Source organism: Colossoma macropomum, unplaced genomic scaffold (assembly GCF_904425465.1).
Source record: "Colossoma macropomum unplaced genomic scaffold, Colossoma_macropomum, whole genome shotgun sequence".
In the NCBI taxonomy this organism is placed as follows: domain Eukaryota; kingdom Metazoa; phylum Chordata; class Actinopteri; order Characiformes; family Serrasalmidae; genus Colossoma; species Colossoma macropomum.
Window position 1 is genome coordinate 1,058,014 of NW_023495014.1, and position 22,992 is coordinate 1,081,005.

Below are 22,992 nucleotides of genomic sequence, written 5' to 3' on the forward strand. Positions count from 1 at the left end.
ACTGTGTTCACAAACAGTGGTTTTAGGAAGTGTTTCTGAGCCCATGCAGAGATTACCTCTTGACAATCATGTCAGCTTTTAATGCAGTATTGGTTTAAAGCCTTGTCTCTTTCATACAGAGATTTCTCCAGATTCTCTGAATCTTTTACTGATGTTATGTACTGTAGATGATTAAATCTCAAAGTTCTTTGCTATTTTATGTTTAGAAACATTATTCTTGAATTGTTGCTGTATTTGCCTGCACAGTCTTTCACACAGTGCTGAACCCCTCCTCATCTTTACTTCTGAAAAACTCAGCCTCTCTGAGATGCTCTTTTCTCAATCATGTTATTGACCTGTTGCCAATCAACCACCAGGTGTTTTTTTTTTATAAACATTACACAACTTTGCCAGTCTTTTTTTGTTGCCCTGTCCCAAATTTTTTGAAATGTGTTGCTGGCATCAAATTCAAAAACAATTAAACTCAGCTTCAACATTTGATATGTTGCCTTTGTACAATTTTTTTTATTAAATATGGGGTTTCCAAGATTTGCATTGCATTCTGTTTTTATTTACATTTTGCACAGCGCCCCAGCTTCTTTGGAAACAGGGTTGTATTTGGGTTGTGGAGCCGATGAGTACGTTTTTGTCACAGCTCTCACATTTTATGGTAGCTGTCATTATTTGTTATGTATTACACATGAATGTATGTATCTTGTATGGAGCACACCTTTTCTACACTGTTGGGGGAATTACCAATTGAAAATGCTAGAGATGGTACAATACCACTTTTAAATTTCTGATATCGATGCTGATATTGAATTCTTGAGTATCGACTGATGCCGATACCAGTCTGATATTTTGTGTATGTAAAGTGCCAATTGACCTGCTAAATTATATGAATACTGTTTATCTGTTAATAATGACACAAATATATATTAATTGACAATGTCCATTTGAGTGCTGGAAATTCAGGATAGATTTGTTAAAGGATTGGACTGGACAGTATTTTTTGCCACTCTGATATCCCATCCAGCATTTTCAGCTGATATCAGCCCGAAACTGGTATTGGATCACTGCCATCTTTAGAAAAGTCAGTAACACTTTACTTGACCTCTGCTACATTGACACAGCCATGCCATAAACATGCCATATACTGTCATGAACTGTCAGATTTTGTTGTGTTGTCTTTACTAGTAATTGTCATGACAGCTGCCATAAAGTTTTATGTTATGACAGCTTAAAAAACATCATGGCGTCTGTCATAACTACTGGTAGTAGAAACACAAGACCGTATTACATCTGCCATGACGTTTATGGCATATTATGTCAATGCTTAATCTAGGACGAAAATGCATCCAGAAAACTGGCCCACTGCAAAGGTTATGCTGTCACAGGCCTTACTCTGGACCCTCGAGAATGTGAAACGTGATGTTTATGAAGTATTTTGTAGACTGTTGTAATTCAGGCTTTTTAAGCAGGCTCTTTGATTGTATATTTGGAGCTCTTTTCCAGGTCTCTGAGCGTCACATGTAGCAAATATAACGTTACTTAGTGGAGGTGGGTGCACTAGTGATAGTAATTAGTAACCCTTTATGTACAATACAGTGTGACTTGCATATTATGGTAATAGAAATGCACTGCATTGCTCTTTGGTGTAAATCCTTTGCGACTTGTATACTGTATGCAAAGCAATGTCATAGGACTCATTAGTGCAGATGTATATTTTGGTAGGGATTTAGCTGTGCTCCAGTACTGTTTGACTGCTGAGTTCTTCAGCCCTTGTCAGAAACACCGGCTCAAACACACGCCCATGCAGACGACATCTTTGCTTTGTTGATACAGCAGGTTAACCACTTATACGAGTGTGGTTAGGACTTATGCTGTCAGCCTAAAGGCATTTCTGCATGGCTTAAACTGTCACGAAAACGCCACATAGCACGGATGCTGGCAAGGAGCCTCTAGGACTCGGTTCCAGTGTACATAATTAAATGATTATAAGGCCGACGGGCCACTCTGTGATCAGAACAGGTGTGTGTGATGTATAAAATGTACATACTGAAAAGCTTTAGAGTGCACAGTCACAGCTTCCTGTCGTCACAGAAAAGTTTATTGAAAAATAAAGATATATCCTGCTCATCAAAAAAAACAATGAAAACGAAACATTTATCCTTTTTTTGTCTTCATTATGGTCTCTATTAATAGATCTCTTCTAGCAGTGTCCACATAAAATGGCCCAAAGGAAATGAAAGATTGACAAGTTAGCAAATGATGAGTGGATGACAAAAAACAAACAAAACAAAAAAAAGGCAAAAGAAAGAAAAAATTACCAGATACCAACCTCAGGATCATTTGCATTTATTTCCAACAGTACAACAATACTTACTGGAAGGGTAATTACTGACCATAATGCTTTTCTAATCCTTTTTTTTAAATGAAGCTTTAGTGACTGACCTGTGGAAGGCAGCGCAGATGATCAGTTATAAACACAAACCCCTCTTATCCACAAGTGCACCTTTCATATTCTATTCCAACAGCTGTAAACACATCTGCATGATCCTACTAAACTAGATATTTGAGTATTTTCATCACCACCACCAAAACATTTGGCAAAACTAGTTTACTCACAAACGTTCACTATCCTTTGCTGTCTCTATTAAACAGCGGTGTCTGGTTAGCTACCATTCCTCCATCCGCACGGCTCTCTATCTCTGTCTATCTAGACACAAATGAATCTTACATCCACTAACCATCAGAAGGCACATCATGAAAAGAACGTAAAATCAGTAGCTTGGCGTTAACATCGTTATACACAAACAGATCTCAATGAAGGAAAACAACAAAAAGTGAAGCTGAACGGCTGAAGTCGTCAAATAAGTTAATAGTACGCGGAGAACTCGGAGAGACCCATCTGTATTTACAAATGTGCAAACGCGTAAAAGGAATCCGACATCAGAGACGACGCTCATGAGGTTCTTGCTGGCTTTTTAAAACCCAAACCAAACCAGGAGTGCGGTGCTTGTCCAGGACAGGGACACTAAACAGAAAAGAATGATATGCTCTGCAACATTATATCATATATGGTGTCACTAAATCATCCACTGTGCTTTGGAATTTTATGGACCTTTTAAAATCATTTCTGAAGTAATTTTTGTAAAAATTACAAATTACCAATTACTACTGACAATATAATTTTGACTTCTATGTATTTGTACTGTGCAAAAGTTTGAGACCACCTACATTTTTTTTATTTCAAAACAATTCCTTTTAAGTTATTAATTTTGAGGAGATTTAAGATAATCCATAAGGGAGGGGAAAAAATTGAGTTAAAAAATATAAAGATCTATAGAAAATGGGACTCCTAATAACTGTGCAAGACCTGGTAGACCACCAAAATAGTCACCATCACACAAACAGTGAGATCAAATATCCACAATAACTTCAGATTTGAAAAACAATCCACACATATTTCTGTCCACCCTGTGACTAAAAGCTGTCAAGAAAAAGTGCAAATCAAGCGAAGAAGCTGCTGATATTCTTAGAACAACCAACTGACCACCCCAGAGACCAGACCCCAGCATCGTTTTTGGGACAACATTGAACGTGAGAGGCAGAAAATGCAACCAACTTCTAAGACTGAACTTTGGGGGTGTGAAAAAAACATCCCTACAGATTTCCTTGAACAACTGAAAGCAGGTCCCCTAAAAATAACTGGAAGCTGTCATAAAGGCAGAGTGAACACAATTACACAAATGAACGGTAGTCTCTGACTTCTGCACAGTAATTTGTGTATATATATATATATATATGTGGTCCTGGACAACCACCTGCACTTAAACACACTTTAAATTACTCTGATAAATAATATTTCCCTCTGTCAAGAAAAAAGTCACTTCTCTATAAATAAAAAATAAAAATCACCAGAGATAAAAGATCTGTATATAAAATAAATTAAACAAACAAAAAACTATCATTTGAAAACCCTTATGAACAATTTTACAGTGTTACATCTGGTGTTACATAATCAGTAAATATGTTAGGATAGTGCATTTTCATTCCAGAAAAAAAAATTTAGGGTGATTTTGACATTTTTGCAGGCAAATGAAGAATTCAAGAATTCTGACCTGAAATGATGTTAAAAAAGCAACAGAAGAGTAATCATGTTTTGTCAGAATTTAAAGTGGCAATCTGTTGCGTAATATCTACACGTGTGGGTTTTTAAATGCTTTACAGAAATAAAACATCAGTATTTGTCTTAGAGACCAATCTGTGATGGAAGTGTATGTTGAAATTACGGTAGCTGGCGTAATTTGAACATAATTCTTTTAAAGTCAGTGATGTGAAATACTGGTGTCACTGCCGGCCAGCTCTGTGTGTGTGTGTGTGTGTTAGTTTATACTGGCTGGTTTTTGGTGTGTGTGTATGTGTGTGTGTGTGTGTGTGTGTGAGAAAGAGAATGATTAATATTATTTACTGGCAGTTGTGTTTTTCGGTGCTGCAGTGATGAGTGTGTAGCACCTCTCATCACCGACAACCTCTAATGTGTGCTGTAATGTATGTGGGGGGGGGCAGATCTGTATACCTGTAATAGCAACACCACGTTTCTTGCAAAAGTTCTCACTAGCACAAGGCTAGAGAGCGTATTCACGGTTCAGTAAATAAAACAATCCACCATGCACATCATGGCAGATCGAAGGTCAGGAAATTTAAAGGAATACTCCAGTATTCAAGCTAATATTTATCTACATCATACAGCTGATTACCACTGACAGTGTTTCTGCTGACTTTAAACTCACTTACAATGGAAGCCAATGGGCAGCTGCTGAATTCCAAACGTGAAACGTGAAATCACAATCATTACACTTCAGCAGTTCAGGTGTTAGACTGAGACAGATTGAGACATTTCAACGGTTTTCACACATAGTTTGTCAGCTACAGTTGGGGTTTCTGTGACGCTGTATCTTTTTCATTGAATTGGTTGGTTTTTACAATGCAAAGGCCAAAGTGCACCAAATTATAAATGTGGCTGATTGGTCCGAAATTTGTCTGGGATATAAGCACTATTACTTTCACAAAGCCTGAATGACCATTTTAATCTTTCATTAGCCTATCACAGTAGTAAACCTGATCTATCACATATTTTCTCAATATAGTACTATAGTACAGCACTGTGCAAAAAGCTTAAGCATATAAGTGCATTATTTAAAACTATTTATCTTCCCAATAAGTTTGTATTTTCTTAGCTGATAAAAACAGTACCATTTTATCTAGCCTGAAGAACAAAGTTTGCTTTAGCACACATGATTTAACAAAGAGCTGATTATCCAAATCATGTATTGGGTTGGTAACCATTGAACAAACTCACATACATAAAATTACTATTTATCATACTCATATTTTTGTATTTATTGTAATATTGTTTTACTGCCCAGATGAACAGCTTTCTAAAATGTCATTTTCTCAGGTGTGTAAGACTTCTGCAAAGTACTGTAAAATGTATTATCCTACCCCTTCTATTAAAACAGAGATGCTTAAAAAGCATGACATCTGCTTCTTTATGACTGAATGCTTTGTCAGTTCAAATTTAACCAATCAAGTCTCTGATGCTTGGCCAAAAAAACATGCCATGACCCATGTGCCAAATTTAAATGAAATAGCTTTGCTATGATTTTATTGCGCGTCTGCCATTAGCAGAGGCACGTGCTGCAAGAACCATGTGAGCATCAGTCAAAAGTCAATTGTTAAAAGAGGTAAACTATGAGGACAGTACAGTGATCATTCATGACCTTATCCAGTACACATCAATGAGCAATCAGGAAGAACGCAGATTTGATTCCTGACTTCTTAGTAATATCCAGCTGTTGTCTGAATGTGTGACATTCCATCAGAAGCACACCTGATTTAATTTAATGAAGGACTGATTAGATAAACTAGGTATTGGACGATAACTAAATACTGGCCTTCCTCAATGAGAACTTTGGAAATGGTTAAGCTAATACATCCAGGTCAAATCATAATGGCCTGTTTATGTGTTTCTGTGTATTTATTCTAATGTTGGTGTTTTTCCACAACAACTGCCTGCTGGCTTTACTTATGAGTGAGTTTCGTGAGTTTTGTAATGCACATGCTGCGAATGCAGTAGATAAAGATGAGGTTGAAAAACCAGAGTATTCCTTTAAAGTGTACGCGTGTGTGCTTGTACGTGTTTGAGCACTAAGCGCTGCAACACCTCTATACATATTCAAAACTAGTATCTACACTTGGATGGCCCTCTCTCCAGGCAGCCTGAAAAGAAGAGCTACAGTGAAAAGTCTAGAAGCTTCCTTTCCACAAACACACACACTCTGCGTGCTGTGTTTTCCGGGGGGTCCGGAACTTCCAAAAACGTTCCTGCCCGGTGAGGTTGGTCCCGTGATGTCGGCGAGCACAGAGAAAGGGAGAGAGAGGGAGAGAGGAGACCTGGGGAGGAGAGAGAGAAAGAAAATAATGCAGCACTGCAGTAGCATCTCCACACAGGCAGGGGGCAGTGTGGAGATTCCCTGCAACTCCTCTTCAAGTATTTCAGGCCTTATCGGGTTCTCCGAGTCACAGAAAGATTTGAAAATGAACAAAAAGAAAACGTTCAGTCCAGCACTCAGTCTCTCCTCTCTTTTTTCTCTCTCCCTGTTTTGTCTCCTTCTGTCCTTTCATTTTCAGAGCGATCATTTTTTTCTGTTCAAGGCGTTGAGGTGGAAACGATCATCCTCAGGCCCGTCATGCCAGGTCCCAGAATGTGTGGTTGTACATTTGACTGTCAGTCTTAATTTCTACAGTACTTCCGCTCCCCTTCCATTTCTGTATAAGCTATACAAATGCAATAGCTTAATCGGCTAATGTCCGCCATGATCATCTGTGTAATTATATTCAGGGAAGCGTTTCAAATGTCCCCATAACGTTCCCTTAACGTCTCTGTAACGTCCCCTACAAAACATATAACTGCTCACATTTTTAAATTTCTCTTTTTCTTCATTCGATTTCTTTGAATTTCTTGTCTTTAAATAACTCAACTGCGAGATTAAACGCACTGTCCCCCCTGCAGAGAAGTGCGAACTGAATTCAGCCCCATGATTTCACTTGCTTGTCATAAATGGCCTTTAAGTCGACTGGCTATAGTATACAGGCAGCATAAATACCCATATATATGTCACACAGAGATGAACTACTGGAGTGTTCTTTGGCCATCAGCAGGCAGTGTGCCTCCGGCTGTCCCTGTGGCATAGGCAGCATCACACTGATGTGGTTGAGACTGAAGATTGACGAGAAGAAGGGGAATTCAAACAGGAAACGCTATACACAGCCCACCACCAGAAGCTGTACACAAACAGACAGGAGCTGCATCACAGCTGTGATCCTCAGTTCAGGGGGAAACACTGGAGTGCGTGAGTGTGTGTGTGTATGTGTGTTATAAGCAGCCTTTGCAGAGCGCAACCTGGCCCTTCATGTAGTCCCTGCAGGGGCAGATGCGCTGTAGAGAGTGATGTGCTCCGGCGCAGCTGAAGAGAAGCAGGTCAGACTGCAGCACGCAGTGACGTGCTGAAGCACTGAAGGCTGGAACCACGATGTCGCCCACACTCTCCACTGTTTTACACTCCACCCCAAACCTGCAGAGACACATGAGGTGGAAGGAGGAGGGAAATAACATATCTTTACTGTGCTGATGAAGTCAAACTAACACAGCACTCATCATCAAAGAGAGCAACAAAACTACCCTCTATAAGGCATAAGAATGTGATGACATGACAGAACTCAAAAATGACTTCTTTACAAACACTGAAGTTCCTGCTAAAGCCTGAGTGGACTGATAAATCAGTGTGATGAGCTGGTTATTAATCTCAGGTTTTTTAAAACTCCTTTTAAGGATGATGGAACTGAACAGTTTACTCAGTAGTAAACATGTTCACAAGTGATAACCTTAGGATCTGTGTTGTGCTGGGCTTGTGTTAAAACTTGCATATGTTTGCATATTGCATATAATTATTATTACTGTTAATAATCATATTAATATTGATAATGTAATTATTATTGCTACTGAACATGATCAGCACTAAACTTCACTATTTTTATTTTTGGCAACAAGCTTCTCTATAGTTATGCCAATAAACCCATCTTAAACTGAACTGAACTGTGAGAGCTATAGACAGAGAGAGTAAAGGGAGGATGAAGGGAGAGAAGAAAGAAAAAAGAGAGAAGAAAAGTTGTGTGAGAGGAGAAAGTGTGTGTGTGTGTGAGGGGGAGAAAGGTAGAAAGAGGGAGAGAGACAGAGAGACAGCGATATAAATCTCTGGTCTTCTCTGGACTCGTAGACATACATACTTGATGTGTGCGTTACCGGTAAAGTCTACAGGGCCATAGGGCTCTAATTCTGCCATTCATTTAGGTCATAAGGGGGTTAACATGGACCTTCAGGGACCTTTCAGAGAGACTGTTTGGGCTGCGTCAGCAGATTTTGCTCTTGGAATTACGAGAAACTATAGCAAAATGCTTGTGATGACAACCAAACGGGAGAAATTCCAAAAAAATTATATTTTAGCCAAATAAAAAATGTATTCCAAAGAAAGTAATACATAATTCATGTACAAATCTCACTCTGAAGTGATCAGCCTTTTCATAGGCTTGCAGCCTTGTGGCCTTGCAGATCTGACATGATGACGTAGAGTACTACAGCGAACGTCACAGAATGTAGGCCCAAAGGCCGTGAGAACGGAGGCCATGGGCCGGAGTCCGGAGATTTAGTTTGGGCAAGGGAAAGAGACAGGTCAGTAAAGTAGACGGTGTCACCCCCATGTGGTGTAGAGTTGTGTTACAGAAACAATATTACAGAAACAAGAGAAAAAAATGCTACAAACATTAATCACACACAACTGGCACTGCACTGCCTTCTGCTGGAATATGTAAGCATGGCAGGTGACATCATATTTTAGTACTGTAATGAGCTCACTGAACCTGTAGCCTTCATTTTTTTGTCACTGTCTGCTTTGACTGAATGTATGTGTTTGTTTGTCTGTGTGCGTATGTGCAAACTGACCTGGCCAGGTCCTTGTCCTTGTTGAGGTGCTGGAAAAAGGATGGCTCACAAATGAGCTGCTCCTCCTGACACACCTGCTTACAGGATTTCCCCACTGGAGCCAGTTTAACCTGCAGAGCACTGAGCGGAGGCCACATCACCTGACCATGACAGAAATCCTGCAGAGAGAGACAACATATGATGATATTTCATTTTTCTGAGGTTTGGGAAACTGTTTGGAATAAACAAAACACACCAGCAAAACAGTAGTGCCACTGAAAATCTGAGTACAATCATCTTTTTTTAATTCATGCTTTTTTTTTTAAGACAAACAAATATAAGAAGGTCACAGTGATAAAATTGATTAAAATAATAACATCAAACACAAAAATACACAGATGTACCTGGTTCTCTATGAAAGCGTTGACTCTCTGCAGCATCCCTTCACAGGTGAACTCATACGGCAGATACGGCTCAATCTGGCCAAATACAAAATTTCACACAGTTACATTTTCAATCTCTGTTCTTTTGAAGCAATCAGCACCAATGAGCTACTGCAATAACTGTAAAAGATATAAGTGTATGCACAAACGTCAGTGATGTATGTTATATGCGTGTACCTTCTGGCTGAGGATGCCTCTAATAGCTCTCTCCACTTCTGCAGGGTTCTCTATATCCACAGTCCAGACGTGCGGCTGCCCAATATATACTTCAGCATACGGGTGCTGGGAGGTCAACTAGAGTAACATAGAATAAACAAATTCTTAAAACCACCACAATTTAATGACCAAACCTCCAAAATGGAGCCAGACAGCTGTATAAAGCAAAACAAACAAAGCAATTATCACATTATCTAATGATCAATCTAAATCTCCATCAACAACAGATCAGCAGAGGGGAACCCTCAGGCCTTCCAGACCTTTAGAGAAGGCCTAATGAAAACACACATCTTTAATTTTTATTTCATAGAATCATGATGCTTGTATTTCAACTCTGCAAGTATCTTATTTCATTGTTAAGTTTTGGTTGGAAATAAAAATTATGATCTTGAAGTTTGTAAGTAAAAACATAACACTAGCAGAAATTAGGATTATCATTTAGTTGGTTTTAATTTACTTATTTTTCATTTTTTAACCAAGTTTTGACACTTGTGTCCCAAACTGAAGGCCAGGCTCTAAAAGTCAGGCCCCCTTTTCAGTACCGGTTTTAACAAGTCCTCGCCCACTCGGCCTTTTTTTATTCCCTCAGGGGAATCCCTGGTGCCATCTTCAGGGCTGTTCCATTACTTAATTAGCTGAATTGAAGGGTGTTAGATGAGCCCTCAGAGAGGTCGACTTTAGCAGCAGAACTTCCCAGAAATCATTGCAACCTGACGCATTTCCCTTTGCAAACCCAAAACTAATGGGGAACAAAGCTGTTTCTAAGCTACAGCAGTAAACTACTTTAAAATGCTTAACATTTCAAAACCATACCATTCGATTTGCTGGGCTCTGAGTCACAAATTACAAATAATTTTAAGAATTACATGGCTAACAATAACAAAAGGAAAGAAATGTCACCACAGTTCTACTCCAAGTTTATTGCCAGACAAAACAATTAATCACACACATTGTATTTGTTACACAGACTTAAACGTTTTGCATTGTAAAGTTTGAAGGCTAGCTAATTAGTTCCCTGAGGCCTACTTGCCGAGGGCGAGTGTGTTTAGTTTGAATAATCCTCACTGTCACCTCCTCTCCTTTTTCTGCGAATGGCCACCTGTGTAACACAGGTGTGACACACATCCGAATGGTGAGTTGAAGTGGGTGAGGTAAAGTTACCAAAAGAACTGAAATGGGGCTACGGTCTTTCCTGAAATCCTCTAATGAGTCTGCTGTCCATCAGGGCCAATAACCTCACTGGACCCAGCCTTGTTGCTCCAGGACCATTGCCCATAAGTTAATGCATCTGATTTGTGGCAGTCATGGTCAGCGGTCTCTAACTGTACACTAGCAAGATGGAGCTGCAAGGGTGGGTCCGGTTAGAGACTGTTAGCCATGGGCTGATGCATCTGATTTGTGGTAGTCATCCTCTGGCTTTTCATCAGTGCTTGGTTTCTGACAAAAGAGCCGCTCTTGATTTGATATTTTTGGGTGGTGGACCACTCTCAGACAGTGACACTGATGTGTGTAAAGACGCCAGCAACACGTCAAAAGCATGCCACTGCTGATTACTGCCCACCTCCCAAATAATATCTTGTCAAGAGCGGTCCTGTGGTCAGAAACTGATCAATGATAAACGGGTTAGAGGGTAACTGACTAATTATGCATAACAACAGATGGACCACAAACTGTACTTGTACACCTATATAGTGACCTATAAAGTAGGCGGAGCTCATTAAATGGCCAGTGAGTGGAAACACAAAGTAGGTGTTTTTTTTTTGTTTTTTTGTTTTTTAAAGTGGCCAGTTAGTCATCACTGTCCAAAAAAAAACTCCAAAAACCCAAAACTTCCTTTACTTTGTTTAAGTTCATACAAAAAGGTTTTATTCCAAGCAATTTTGAAGCATTTCTATTGGCCCATTCCTCATGAAATATTCACACAATGTGATGGGCTGCTGCACTCAAATGATGTAGACAAATAAAAATCAACAAAGATGGAGATATTTCTTTTCTTTTTTTGGACAGCAGTGATATGCGTTTGTATGCATGTGTATGAAAAAACAGGTACCTCTCTTAGAGTGGGCTTGCCCTTGAAGAAATCTGTGTTCTTGCTGCTTTTAGGTGGGTTAAACTTCGGGTTCAAGAAAGCACAGCCATTGGCTATAGCCTCCAGAGGGGCAGGGCCTTCATAGGGGAAGGACAGTCCCACGAACAACTGAGGAGGGAAAAAAAAAAAAACATCAGAATTTCCATAATGCAGCAAATGTTGTTTTCATGCTACATTTAGCGAGCATGTCTTCAGTCATCCAATAGCAAAGGCTGAATGCAAACATGGCTTACACTGAAAGCAAACTATCTGGCAAAAATGACAAGCTTGCTTTCAAAACAATCTCCCTTCCCCAGGGGAACAGCTAATTCCATGGCTGTCGATTCATTTCTCCAGGCAGCATCTGGGAAACAAGGCAACATTAACATGGTTGGTGTAGATATGCCCTTATATCTCTGTGAGCCAAGTACATTTTAGTATTTTGCTTGCCTGGTTTTGAAATTCTGAAGCTCTTCAGGTCATTATTTTTACATTTTATGGTTTTCCTTTTACCACTTTGAAGGATTTCCTGCCACTGATAGACCACAAGTTTTTCTAGGCTTGAGACAATTCAGAAAAATCTTCAGTGCAGTGGCCATTTTCACACATGTGGATGAGCTACGGTTGAGAAAGCCTAACACAACCATCATAAACTGGACAATACAGATAAAGCAAGAATTGATCATCACAGAATCCTAACAACAAATGCTTTGCTCTTATCAGAACCTTTCAAATCACTTAAGTTTTCAAAGTATCACAGAAATGGTTAACAGTTTTCAGTGGCACAGAAAACTAGCCATTCAGCATATGTATATTTTAATCACTGGGTTCTTAAAAGATTTCAATGGAGACTTCTCTTGTGCTCAAGATATTAGTGATATTTTTATTGGGTTTTTTTTTTGCATTTACAAACTACAAACTATTCCTTTTAACCTACATCTGATCCGTTAATGTTCAAGAAAGGCATATGCACTAAAAATAAAACAAAGTAGGTCAAAGCTGCAGTGAACTGTGTGCTTGGTTAATCAATAATCACAATTTTATTTAACTGGAAAATATAATGAAAACATTTTAACTAGAAAATATCATTATTTTTAGACATCATCCAGGCCAAGTTGCATATAAAAGTTTGGGAACCCTTGGTCAAATTACATGTTTTGTTGATTTTCTAAGTGAAAATATGTCCCATACAGAGAACACACTTCTGCACAAGTTCCTGTTTATTTGCTGAATTTAACATAACAGGAAACAGTAAAACATAACACGTGGTTTTTTCCACCTTGCAAATAAAGCCCAGCAAATAAATAGGACTTGGGCATAAAAATGTGCAGAAACACTGCAAATTTAATTGTGTTCCCTGCAGAAGATGTGTTTACTTATTATTATTTAGAAAATCAACAGAACATGTCATTTGATCAGGGGTGTTCAAACTTTTGCATTTGTCTGTAATTGGGGAAGGAAAAGGTAAAAAGGGCAAAGAAACTGTGACGAAGGCAACAAAACAATTAACAGTGCATAGATTGCGTAGGCCGTTCACAGACATCTTGTTCTCCTCCTCCTCTCCCATGTCTGCTGTTTGAGGGCATCCACCTCCTCTCTAGATCACAGGGCTAATCGCACAACAGACTCTTATTCAGCTCCATGACTTGAGCAAATATTTGAGAAGGCCTAGGCTGTGATGCTTGCATGGGGGGGGCGGCGCTGAAGAGAGCCACAATAATCTGCTTGTGGAAGCACTCAGGCCTCAGGGCCTTTAGCCTAGTGCAGGTCTAAATGCTGGACACTGAGCACAAAGGGCAGTCTGTGCTTCACTGGACAGATGACCACACGTTCACAGCCCAGCAAGTACAGAAGAGGGCCTTCAGGGGGAAAATATGCGAATACACCACAAGGCTACAAAAATACACTTAAAACATGTTCCACGAGACCACACCACACACCACACACACACACACACACACAACTAGGCCTGTACAATAGGCAATGATATTACTACATATTACGCTCATGTCTTGCAAAATGTTAAAAGAATTAACTGCTGAATCAATAATGTGAAATGCCTAAAGTAAGTACACTGCATGAAATGGTTCTTTTTTTTTTGACATTTGTGGACATATTTGATCTTCAGTAAAAGTGCATGAACAGATAAACATATATAACAGAACAAAAAACAGGAAATTTGACTTATTGGAATAATTAATTAAAAAAACAACAAAAACAATATTTTACTGATCTCTGTGTCGGGGTTTTATTGACTGATATGATTGTCTAACTTGTCACACCTGTTAAACTTCAATAAACAGCAGAAATTCATGGTCGTAAATAATAAAAATACTGTAACACTTTTGGTTTCTGTATATCACCTCTTACTCTCACTAATTCTTATTTCTCACTCATTCTCTTTACACTAGATGTTGGAAAAGAGCATTAGTGAGGTCAGGTACTGAATGCCGAATGATTAGCCACTCCGACTCATCCCAAGTGTATTAGATGGAGATCACTTGAGAGAAAACAGTTTCACTGCTCCACAGGCCACTGCTGGTGGTCTTTATACCCATCTAGCTGACACTCGGCATTGCGCATGGTGACCTTTGGCTCATGTGAGGCTGCTCCACAGATGGAGAATATACAAGCTGTGTTTTTGCAATTAAACCCATGTGCCAACAATAGGTTCATCATAAAGTAGCTGAATTCACTAATCAGAAGGACTGTCTGGATACTACTGTGTACCTCTAATAGTGTAGACATTATCAGACATTTTATGACCTTCAACTTCAGACCTCTATTTTAATAGACTTGTAAAGGATCCCTGGATCCCTGATTTATCCATATGCTTAAAAGCTGTAATTTACCAAATACAGATTTTAGAATTACAATTGCTGCCAGCAGGGGGCAGCACAGCTTTAACAGTCCGAAATAAGGAGGAGGTGTGAGGAAGTAAGAAAAAGAAACAGGTGCTATTAATAGCAAACTGTGCTACTGGCTGTACTGAAAGCTACAGCAGAGTGTTGACAGAGAGAGAGAGTGAATGAGAGAGAAAGAGAGAGAGAGAGAGAGAGAGGGAGAGAGCGAGAGAGAGAGAGAGAGAGAGAGAGAGAGAGAGAGAGAGAGAGAATGACCCCTTCCCTTGTAAGGTGAAAATTCACCAAGCTTGACATTAAAATGGCTGCAATAAACGTCACTGGACACAAACGACCTCTGCTCTGCCTGTTTGCTGTGCCCCACAGAGCAATATGCTTGTACTGTAACAGAGGTATGTAAATGGTGAGGAAGGTTTGCTGTGTGAAGCAGTGCGTTTCACTCACAAAAGTGCCTTAAAACCTGTGACCATATATTACATTATCAGCTCTTATCTCAACACAAATGATACCATGTGCAGAATAATCACACCCAGTCATAACCACTAAGATAAAAAGAGAGAATAAGAATGAGAGACAGCGATATATGTAGAGAGACTGAATGAAAGAAAGTGAAGCAGAGAAAGAGGATAAGAGAAAGTGATAGAGCCAAAGATTTCCTCAAAACCTACTACTACATAACTCATCTATATATACACAGCACTATGCAGCACTATGGTCAGAGAGTACCCTTCATTTATTTCATTTCCAGTCAAAACAACCATTAAGGACAATTTATTCTTTTATATTTTTTTTAGGAAAAAGCAGAACATTCACACAGAACCCTCAATGACTAAATATTATATTTTTGTCAGTATTTAATGTCTATCATTTGCCTTTATTACAGCTTCTACTTTTTTTAAAAGACAGTTTTTCAAACAAAATCTGCAGGGATATTTTCTCACACTTCCAAAGTTCAGTCTTAGAACTTGGTTGCACTTTCTGCTTCTCACAAATCAAGCAGAGGAGAAGGGCCTACTTCCCTCAGGGCCTTCTCTGAAGGCCTAATGAAACTAAGAAATAAGACTGTAATTTTACATCATGCTTGTGTTTTAACTCTGAAAGTATTACGAACTTAGCCTTGTTTCATTGTTAAGTTCTAAATGGAATCAAAAGGGTTAAATTTTGAAACACTCAGCAGAATAGTTTTTTTTCTGTGGTAAACTTTCCTATTGGTTAGGACTTTAGAGCTGGAGAGAAGTCCTAAAGCATTACATTAACCATCAGCTTAAGTATGAAGTGACAGAGGAATCTGTGTGTTGATTTCCAGTAGGTAGGACCAATTTCATGAGACAAAAAAAAAAATTCACCCAGGCCTTCTGGAAATGCCAGATACGTCACTGACCGCATACAAGTGTCAGCCTAATCAGTGGGCTGTTAGAAATGGTAAACAGCGGCGGCAGCTCTATACCAGAACACTCTACTGAAAGTGTCACTGTGAAACTGCTACAAGGAAAACTACATGCTAATGTGTCTGTTACCAGTTTCAAGTAAAACACACATAAACAGACAGACAGATACACAGACAAATATCTGTGTATAAATAACGTCCCATAGGGATGGTAGACATAAGCAGTTTTGTAGAGGGGTTATTTCTTTATGTTTTTAACAAAGTTTTGACATTTATGGTCCAGCTCTAACAGTCATGGTTCACCACTGCATCTGAGAAATTCCAAACACAAAGGACCATTCTTCTGAGAACACCAGCAGCTTTTTTGTTATGAGCTGCCAATTTTCTTCGTTTTTGTCTTTCTTTTTCTCAGTAACGGCTTCTTGACAGCTACACGTCCTTTCAGACTCAAGTTTGTTGAGTTGTCTTCTCATAGTGGAAGAATGGACAGAAACACCTGTGAATGTTTTCAGATCTGAAGCAAGAGTGGAGCTTGATTTTCTCCTCCCTTAAAGATGAAAGCTTTTAGTACTGCGTATCTGATGGTGAAAGTTTTGGTGGTCTAGCAGGTCTTGCACGGCTGTTGGGAAGCCCATTTTCTCTGTAACTTATAATCATTTTTGTTCCAGTTTTGCTAACTCTTGTTACTCTAAGAGCTTTAGTAACTCTTGTTTTTTCACCTTGACTTTTTCCCCATCTCATGAAAATTAAATAAATCAAGAGCGGTCTCTTCCTCTTGTTCTCTCACACACATTTCTTCCTAAAATGGCGGCTTATATTTCCATATCCTTATTATAATATGCAAATGACCCTCTGCTAACACTGAGTCCACAATCCGCTCACCTGCATTCATTTGCACACATTTGCATTGCGTGTAATTCACGGCTCTGGGCTGGACAGCGCGGTACTGACACTCATGCAGCTGATTAGAACCTGCTGACATTTGGTATAGTTGTGATGTTATTAACAGCACAAAACAATAGGAAAGTTAAAAAATGACTATTTGTTGTGGGGATGTCCAAGCTCCACATTATTTATTTAGCAGCACTACTGAGCCATACTTCACACAGCAGCAAGACTTAAAGAAACCTAAAGCAGTCTATAAGCTACAAAAGCTTTGACGCTGAGCAGCAGCAGCTGGAGTATTTACAGTATCAGCAGAAGCTGTACACTGTAACAGTACAGGTATATCAGCATGTAATTCTCTGAAGTGTAATTACCTAAAACATGTACATGGAACAGCCCTCACTTCTTGTGCAGCGCACAGCTGGAACAGCTGTTCAGGCAGTTAAAGGTGTGTTGAGAGCTGGGGTAAGGGGTCTTTAATGTTTTTTTTGGGCGTGGGACGTTTGGATGTCTGAGAGATTATCTAGTATTTTACACACACATTAACATGAGCATATGATTTCTAAAAGTATTTGGTTTCTTCAGAACCTTATGTACTATAGGTTTTTATTAATAAGAATGAAACATTTAAAGATAAAATTAGTCATTGCCAATATTTGGTTTTGCCAAATGCTTATGTATTAATCTAGATGGTGAGAGGTTAAAATAGTAACAGCTAACAAGATAACAATAACAATAATAATATGATGAAGAACAACTGTGGTTTTATCAAATAATTTATCAGTGTAATGTCTCCTGCTCAAATATCTAACCTCTGAGCCGAAAACACTAACTCTATCTTATTAATAAACCTTTTATCATTTCTGGGGACCAACTTGGATGTAATTTGAAACATGATCCTCCAGGTTTAAGTGAAAAAGTCTGAGGAGGAAGCCTTATTTAATTCATCAAGAAATAAAAACAATCGGTGATAATTTTCATTCCCCAGTGGGGCGTATAAAGACACCAAGTGAAACCCCAGAGACAGCAGTGAATGAGGGACAGCGAGGGAGAAAGTGAAAAAAAGGGAGAAGGAGTGATAGAAGGAACGTTGGAGGGTACACCGAAAAGCAGATGTAAATACTCAGGAAGAGGCTGAGGAGATTAGAAACTTCAAAGATTTTTTTTTTTTTAAGAAAAGAAGTTCATAACTTCACACACAGGAGGCGTTCTTGAGTTTTGAAGCTCCACCACACTGAGGACTCTGTGCTATTAGTGAGCTATCTAACTCTGAATATCCAACTTATAACAGAAGCTTCTCTCCTAGGACACTGTTTAGAGAATTTGCTTAATTCAGCTTCATTCAGCAGATTAACAGCGCTTGGATGTTATTCTTATTTGATGAAACTATTAGACTGCTCACTATACTTTAGTTCATCTCCAGAAGTGCCAGAAGCGATCTCGTAATGAGAATACGCATCTGGGGACAACTTGTTAAACTTTTGTTCCTGGATTGTGGCAAAATTCACTGCTAACAAGGGTAATCTGCCATTGCCTCAAGTCTTCAGTTTGTTACCAACATGCCAGCGTTTGAATTTGAAGCCCAAGATGTGAGGGGGATGTGTTTTCCCGATTTTCTCCCCAATTTAGTAGTTTTCAATTCCACCCGCTAGTTAGGACTCCCCCAATCACACGATGCTATCAACGCTAGGAGGGTGAAGGCTAACACAGGCTTCCTCCGAGACCTGTGAAGCCAACCACCGCTTCTTTTCGAGCTGCCACTCACGCAACGTCACTGGACAGCCGAACGCGCTCGGAGGAAAGCGCCAACCGCCAGATCTGTTACGTCAACTAACAGACGCCTGCGCTGACTAGCATCGCGCTGAGTGATGGGGGGAGAAGGAGGGGCCATCGTACCCACCCAGAGAGAGCGAGGCCAATTGTGCTCTCTCAGACTCCCAGCGACGGATGGCTGTAGCATCACCAGGGATCGAACTCGCGATCTCCTGATGATAGGGCCAACCCTTAGACGGTTGCGCCACTCGGGAGCCCGTAAGGGGGATGTTTAAAACTGAGATTCCGTGCCAAAGGGTATGTTGTTTCCTTCTCATCCAAACCAAAAAAAATTTTAAAAACATTGTCAGCATCATTTTTTCTGTGAATTTGGTACTGACAATGCTCTTTTACTACGTGATAATGTCAACATTACGTCCAATATCTTGAGTCATTACAGGTAAGAGAAAAATAGACAAACACTTTTCATGCCTGCTGTGTCAATATGCTTTACCGTGACTGATCAGCTGTCTGATTTTTATTTAGTTATGTGGGTTGTGTTTATGTGAATCCAGGGCAAAGATGGAGGAATAGGCAGGGTGATGACTGCTGTCAGTAATAGGCTATAATAGGGTTGGGTCGATAGATGATGCCATTGTCCATTGTCAATGGCTGAAAGACATGATGTTGAGTCAGCATCGAGATGACATAACCCCCACTGCCCCCACTGACAGTGGGGACGCTTTGGTCACAGGATCAAGTTTACAGCCTAATATTACACCAATTATTCATGCTAATAGTTTTCATTTAATTTAAACATTTTAACTGTGTTTACACAGAGTCAGGTACAGGCACAGGACCATGAAGTTTTCTCTTCTCACTGAAATATCTAATGTTGAAATCTGTTTTTTAAACCAGCATTTCAGTAAATGTTTGTATTTTCACCATGGTAGCTAGCTATATTTGGGTCAAGCTAGCGGTATAAGCTCTGTGCTATTTGGTCATTTTATGTCAGCTCTAGTCTGTCTAGACTGCGGTGTGTGAGTACTTACTTTAGTCTCTCTCAGTAGAAATTGCAGGTCTCGGCCGCTGAGGATGCCGTGGTTTTTGACGTATGTGGGCAGGTGGACGGTGCTGGTGCCGTGGACTGTGCCGTGCACCTCCATGTATGAGTGGATGATGTCCAGATACTTCTTCTTATCCTAGCACACAGAAACAACACAACATAGACATCAACAAGAAACTTACACACAAGCAAACACATAGTATATATATATATATAAATAAAAGTTTCAGGAAGCTAAGAAAAGGAAACAAAAAAGGAACCAAATTTGCAAATTTCATGCATGAATTCCTCAGACTATTCCTCAGATTATTAACCGACCATAAATAAACTCAATCAATCTCCTAATCAACCACAACTGCATAAAGACAAATGTGTAGAGCATGTAAAACTCAGTGCATTCACATTTTTTAAATTATTTTTAAAAGTAACTCCACATGATGACACTACTTCAGGCCCACGCGCGTTTCATGACACCGCAAAAGCACAACCACACTTCAAATGATCTACAACCTGACCTGAAAAACAATATATGGGAAACACCGCTCCACAAATGCAAAGACACATTATATAAACCAGATGCAAACAGCAAGCCACAAGCAAAGAAAACAATTACACAAGTATATAATAAACCATGCACAGGTAAACAACAAACCACATGTAATGAAAACACAACAAAAAACCAAGAAGTAATAAAAATGGTATGTCATAAAGCAAACACCAAAAATGACGAAGGCACTGCAAAAACAAGGTAAACAAGCATAACCACAGGCAAACATACAAGCACAGAGAGAAGAGAAAACAACACTCAGGTAAACCAAACCAAATCATACTAAACAAATCATAACCAGTAATAAAAACTAACAAGAAAGTCTAAGACAGAGATGAAAAAAACACAAAACGAAGACCACTATTTTGCATTCGACAATCGTATCATGAAGAGATTTAAAGTGAACTAGAAGGTATTAAGGCATTTCTGCTGTAGCTCCTGTTTTACACCCCTCTCTTCTGATGTTGTGTCCCGAATCACACTAATTCTGATAATCCCAGGATTACAGTCTGTTACGCCAGGTCGCCATTTTTTGATAAGAGATTACCCTGGCACTGTTCTTCTGAGTTGTGCCAGAAACACACGTGTGTGCATGTCATAGTAAGGCCTATTCTAAGGCCCCATTGACATGTATCCAGGTACATGCACGTAATTCCATCTCTACGTTTTGGCCTCTCCTCCACGCGGTAACTGAAAATGGAGACTTTTCAAAACGCTCTCCAGAGTGGAGATTTTTTTCTGTGTTTTCATGATTTCTAAAAAATCCACAAAACATACTTAAAGACATGTGACTTGATAATCATTAACTAGAGTTGGGCAGTAACCCCTTTTTTTAACCCATTCAAACTCCAAATATTACAGTGATGGGTGTCACATGGTCACCGAATAAGTGAACACAGTGCACAATTTTCAGGTCATTATTCAATAAATTTCAACCCATCTATCTAACAAATGCTAAAAGTTAAACAGTGCTGCTAGCAAAGAGAGAGGAGCTGCTAGGAGTATTAGCTAAGCTGAAATTTTAACAGCTCTGCTCACCACAGAACATGTTCGATTCTGGCTAAATAAAGCTAAGTGGCTAACTTGGTTGGCATGGATAGATCAGCTGTGACCCAGCAACGGAACTTCTTCACAAACGTAACGAGGATTAGAATCTCCAAAAGCAGCTCAAACTGGGCTACAAATATGACAGTTATATGTGGAAGAGCTCAAACTTTCATCTGCTGAATAATGCAATAAATCATTCACTTTACTTTCACTTTCCTAACATAGAAAATACCCTAGAAGCACTGTTTGCTTGTTCTTGTTCCTTCTGCAAAAAAGATCTTCTTTCCACTTAAAGTTATTCATCTGTTTTATACTTATCTTATACTTACCTATGTATATGTTGTGTGTAACTGTGCAAAAGCACTCCAATTTTAGCTTCTGAACGAGGTGGAGAAACTCTGTTTTCCTTTTGTTTTTTCAAAGTGGAAAGAATTGGGCTCAATGTCACTGCTTGCTTGTTTAACAACAACAAACAAATTGTCGCGTTCAGCGTGTAATTTTGATTAAAAAAACCCCTACATTTTCCTGCCATTTATTCATTCTGTGAAAGTCGAAACTGAACATGTACTGTGTTGTTTATAGCTCTTCCCCGTTTCCATCAGCACCACCTATTGTTCTTACAGCACCAACCAGTGAGCCCCTCTAAAATATAAATGGGTTGAATATGTTTATTTAGCCGTTCAGATGTGGAATAGAAATCTGAGGCATGAGAATTTTGAAGTACTGTCATTTATACTATACATTTGTAAATACCAGCTAAATGATTTGCCCCCTTTTTTTTTTCTTTTTTCTAATTTTAAATTAAACAGAACATGTCAAAGTCCTATAATGAGGTGAGAAACGACAACATGTACAACTAACTGACACATCAAACTACTGCTCCCTTGTCCACAATGAACTTTATGCAAATGAGATGAGCGGCGACCAATCAGGTTGTTGTTTTGTGGCATGGTAACCAATTGTGTCACGCCCACAGCCACACACTGAGATATAATGTTGAAATGCACACAGAGCGGGAGAAATAGCTGTTGATAAATGTTTTTTTTTAAGTTTAAAAACAATACTAGGCTGCTTTGGGACTCACAGCTAGCCTATAACTCTGCATAGACTTTCTCTCTTTGAACCTCAACTTCGAACCAGCCAGCTGTTTTCATTTGTGGTTCATATTCTTTCTTTACTTCCTTCATGCTAGAGCTCACGAATGACCGAACACGAATACTTCAAATACTCAACCAGAACAGGAGATAACCAGATATACACAGATATACACATGGCTGGTCATGCGTTTCCTGAATGTCTATCTAGGTATAAGAGCCCGTTTGTTAGAACTGTTATCATCCTAGTGATCTTGTCAATCAGTGTCTAAGGCTACGTTTACGCAGCAGGTAAAAGTGGCCCAAATCCGATCTTTTTCCTCAAATGTGATACAGATGTGTCATTTGTGTGGCAGTGTGAACAGCAAAAACGCACTGAACCTGACATTTTCAATTCCGATTTGAGACGCTTTTATATGTGGTACTGAAATCCGATCTGTATCCGATCTGCGGCAATGTGACTCAGTCTGAACAGCCAGATCGGAATTCATTCGACTTTTACGTCAATCCAACTCGACATTCGTGATAAACATTTAGGCTGATGTTTCTGTACCAAAAAATTAGAGGAGACTCATCCAAACCCTCCGTGTTTGAAGAGATTTCG

General features: G+C 39.3%; 1 protein-coding gene across 1 annotated transcript in view; it reads right to left on the bottom strand.

The window, feature by feature from the left end:
- Positions 1 to 5,369: 5,369 nt before the first annotated feature.
- The window catches only part of mgat5 (alpha-1,6-mannosylglycoprotein 6-beta-N-acetylglucosaminyltransferase), a 147,029-nt gene continuing 129,406 nt past the window's right edge, over positions 5,370 to 22,992 (bottom strand). The window contains exons 12-17 of the mRNA XM_036561089.1: positions 19,687 to 19,836; positions 11,732 to 11,878; positions 9,643 to 9,759; positions 9,427 to 9,501; positions 9,044 to 9,201; positions 5,370 to 7,619 (exon numbers count right to left, since the gene is read on the bottom strand). Of these exons, the coding sequence (XP_036416982.1) occupies positions 7,421 to 7,619; positions 9,044 to 9,201; positions 9,427 to 9,501; positions 9,643 to 9,759; positions 11,732 to 11,878; positions 19,687 to 19,836 (846 nt within the window). The 3' untranslated portion in view covers positions 5,370 to 7,420. The remainder of the gene's footprint in view (positions 7,620 to 9,043; positions 9,202 to 9,426; positions 9,502 to 9,642; positions 9,760 to 11,731; positions 11,879 to 19,686; positions 19,837 to 22,992) is intronic.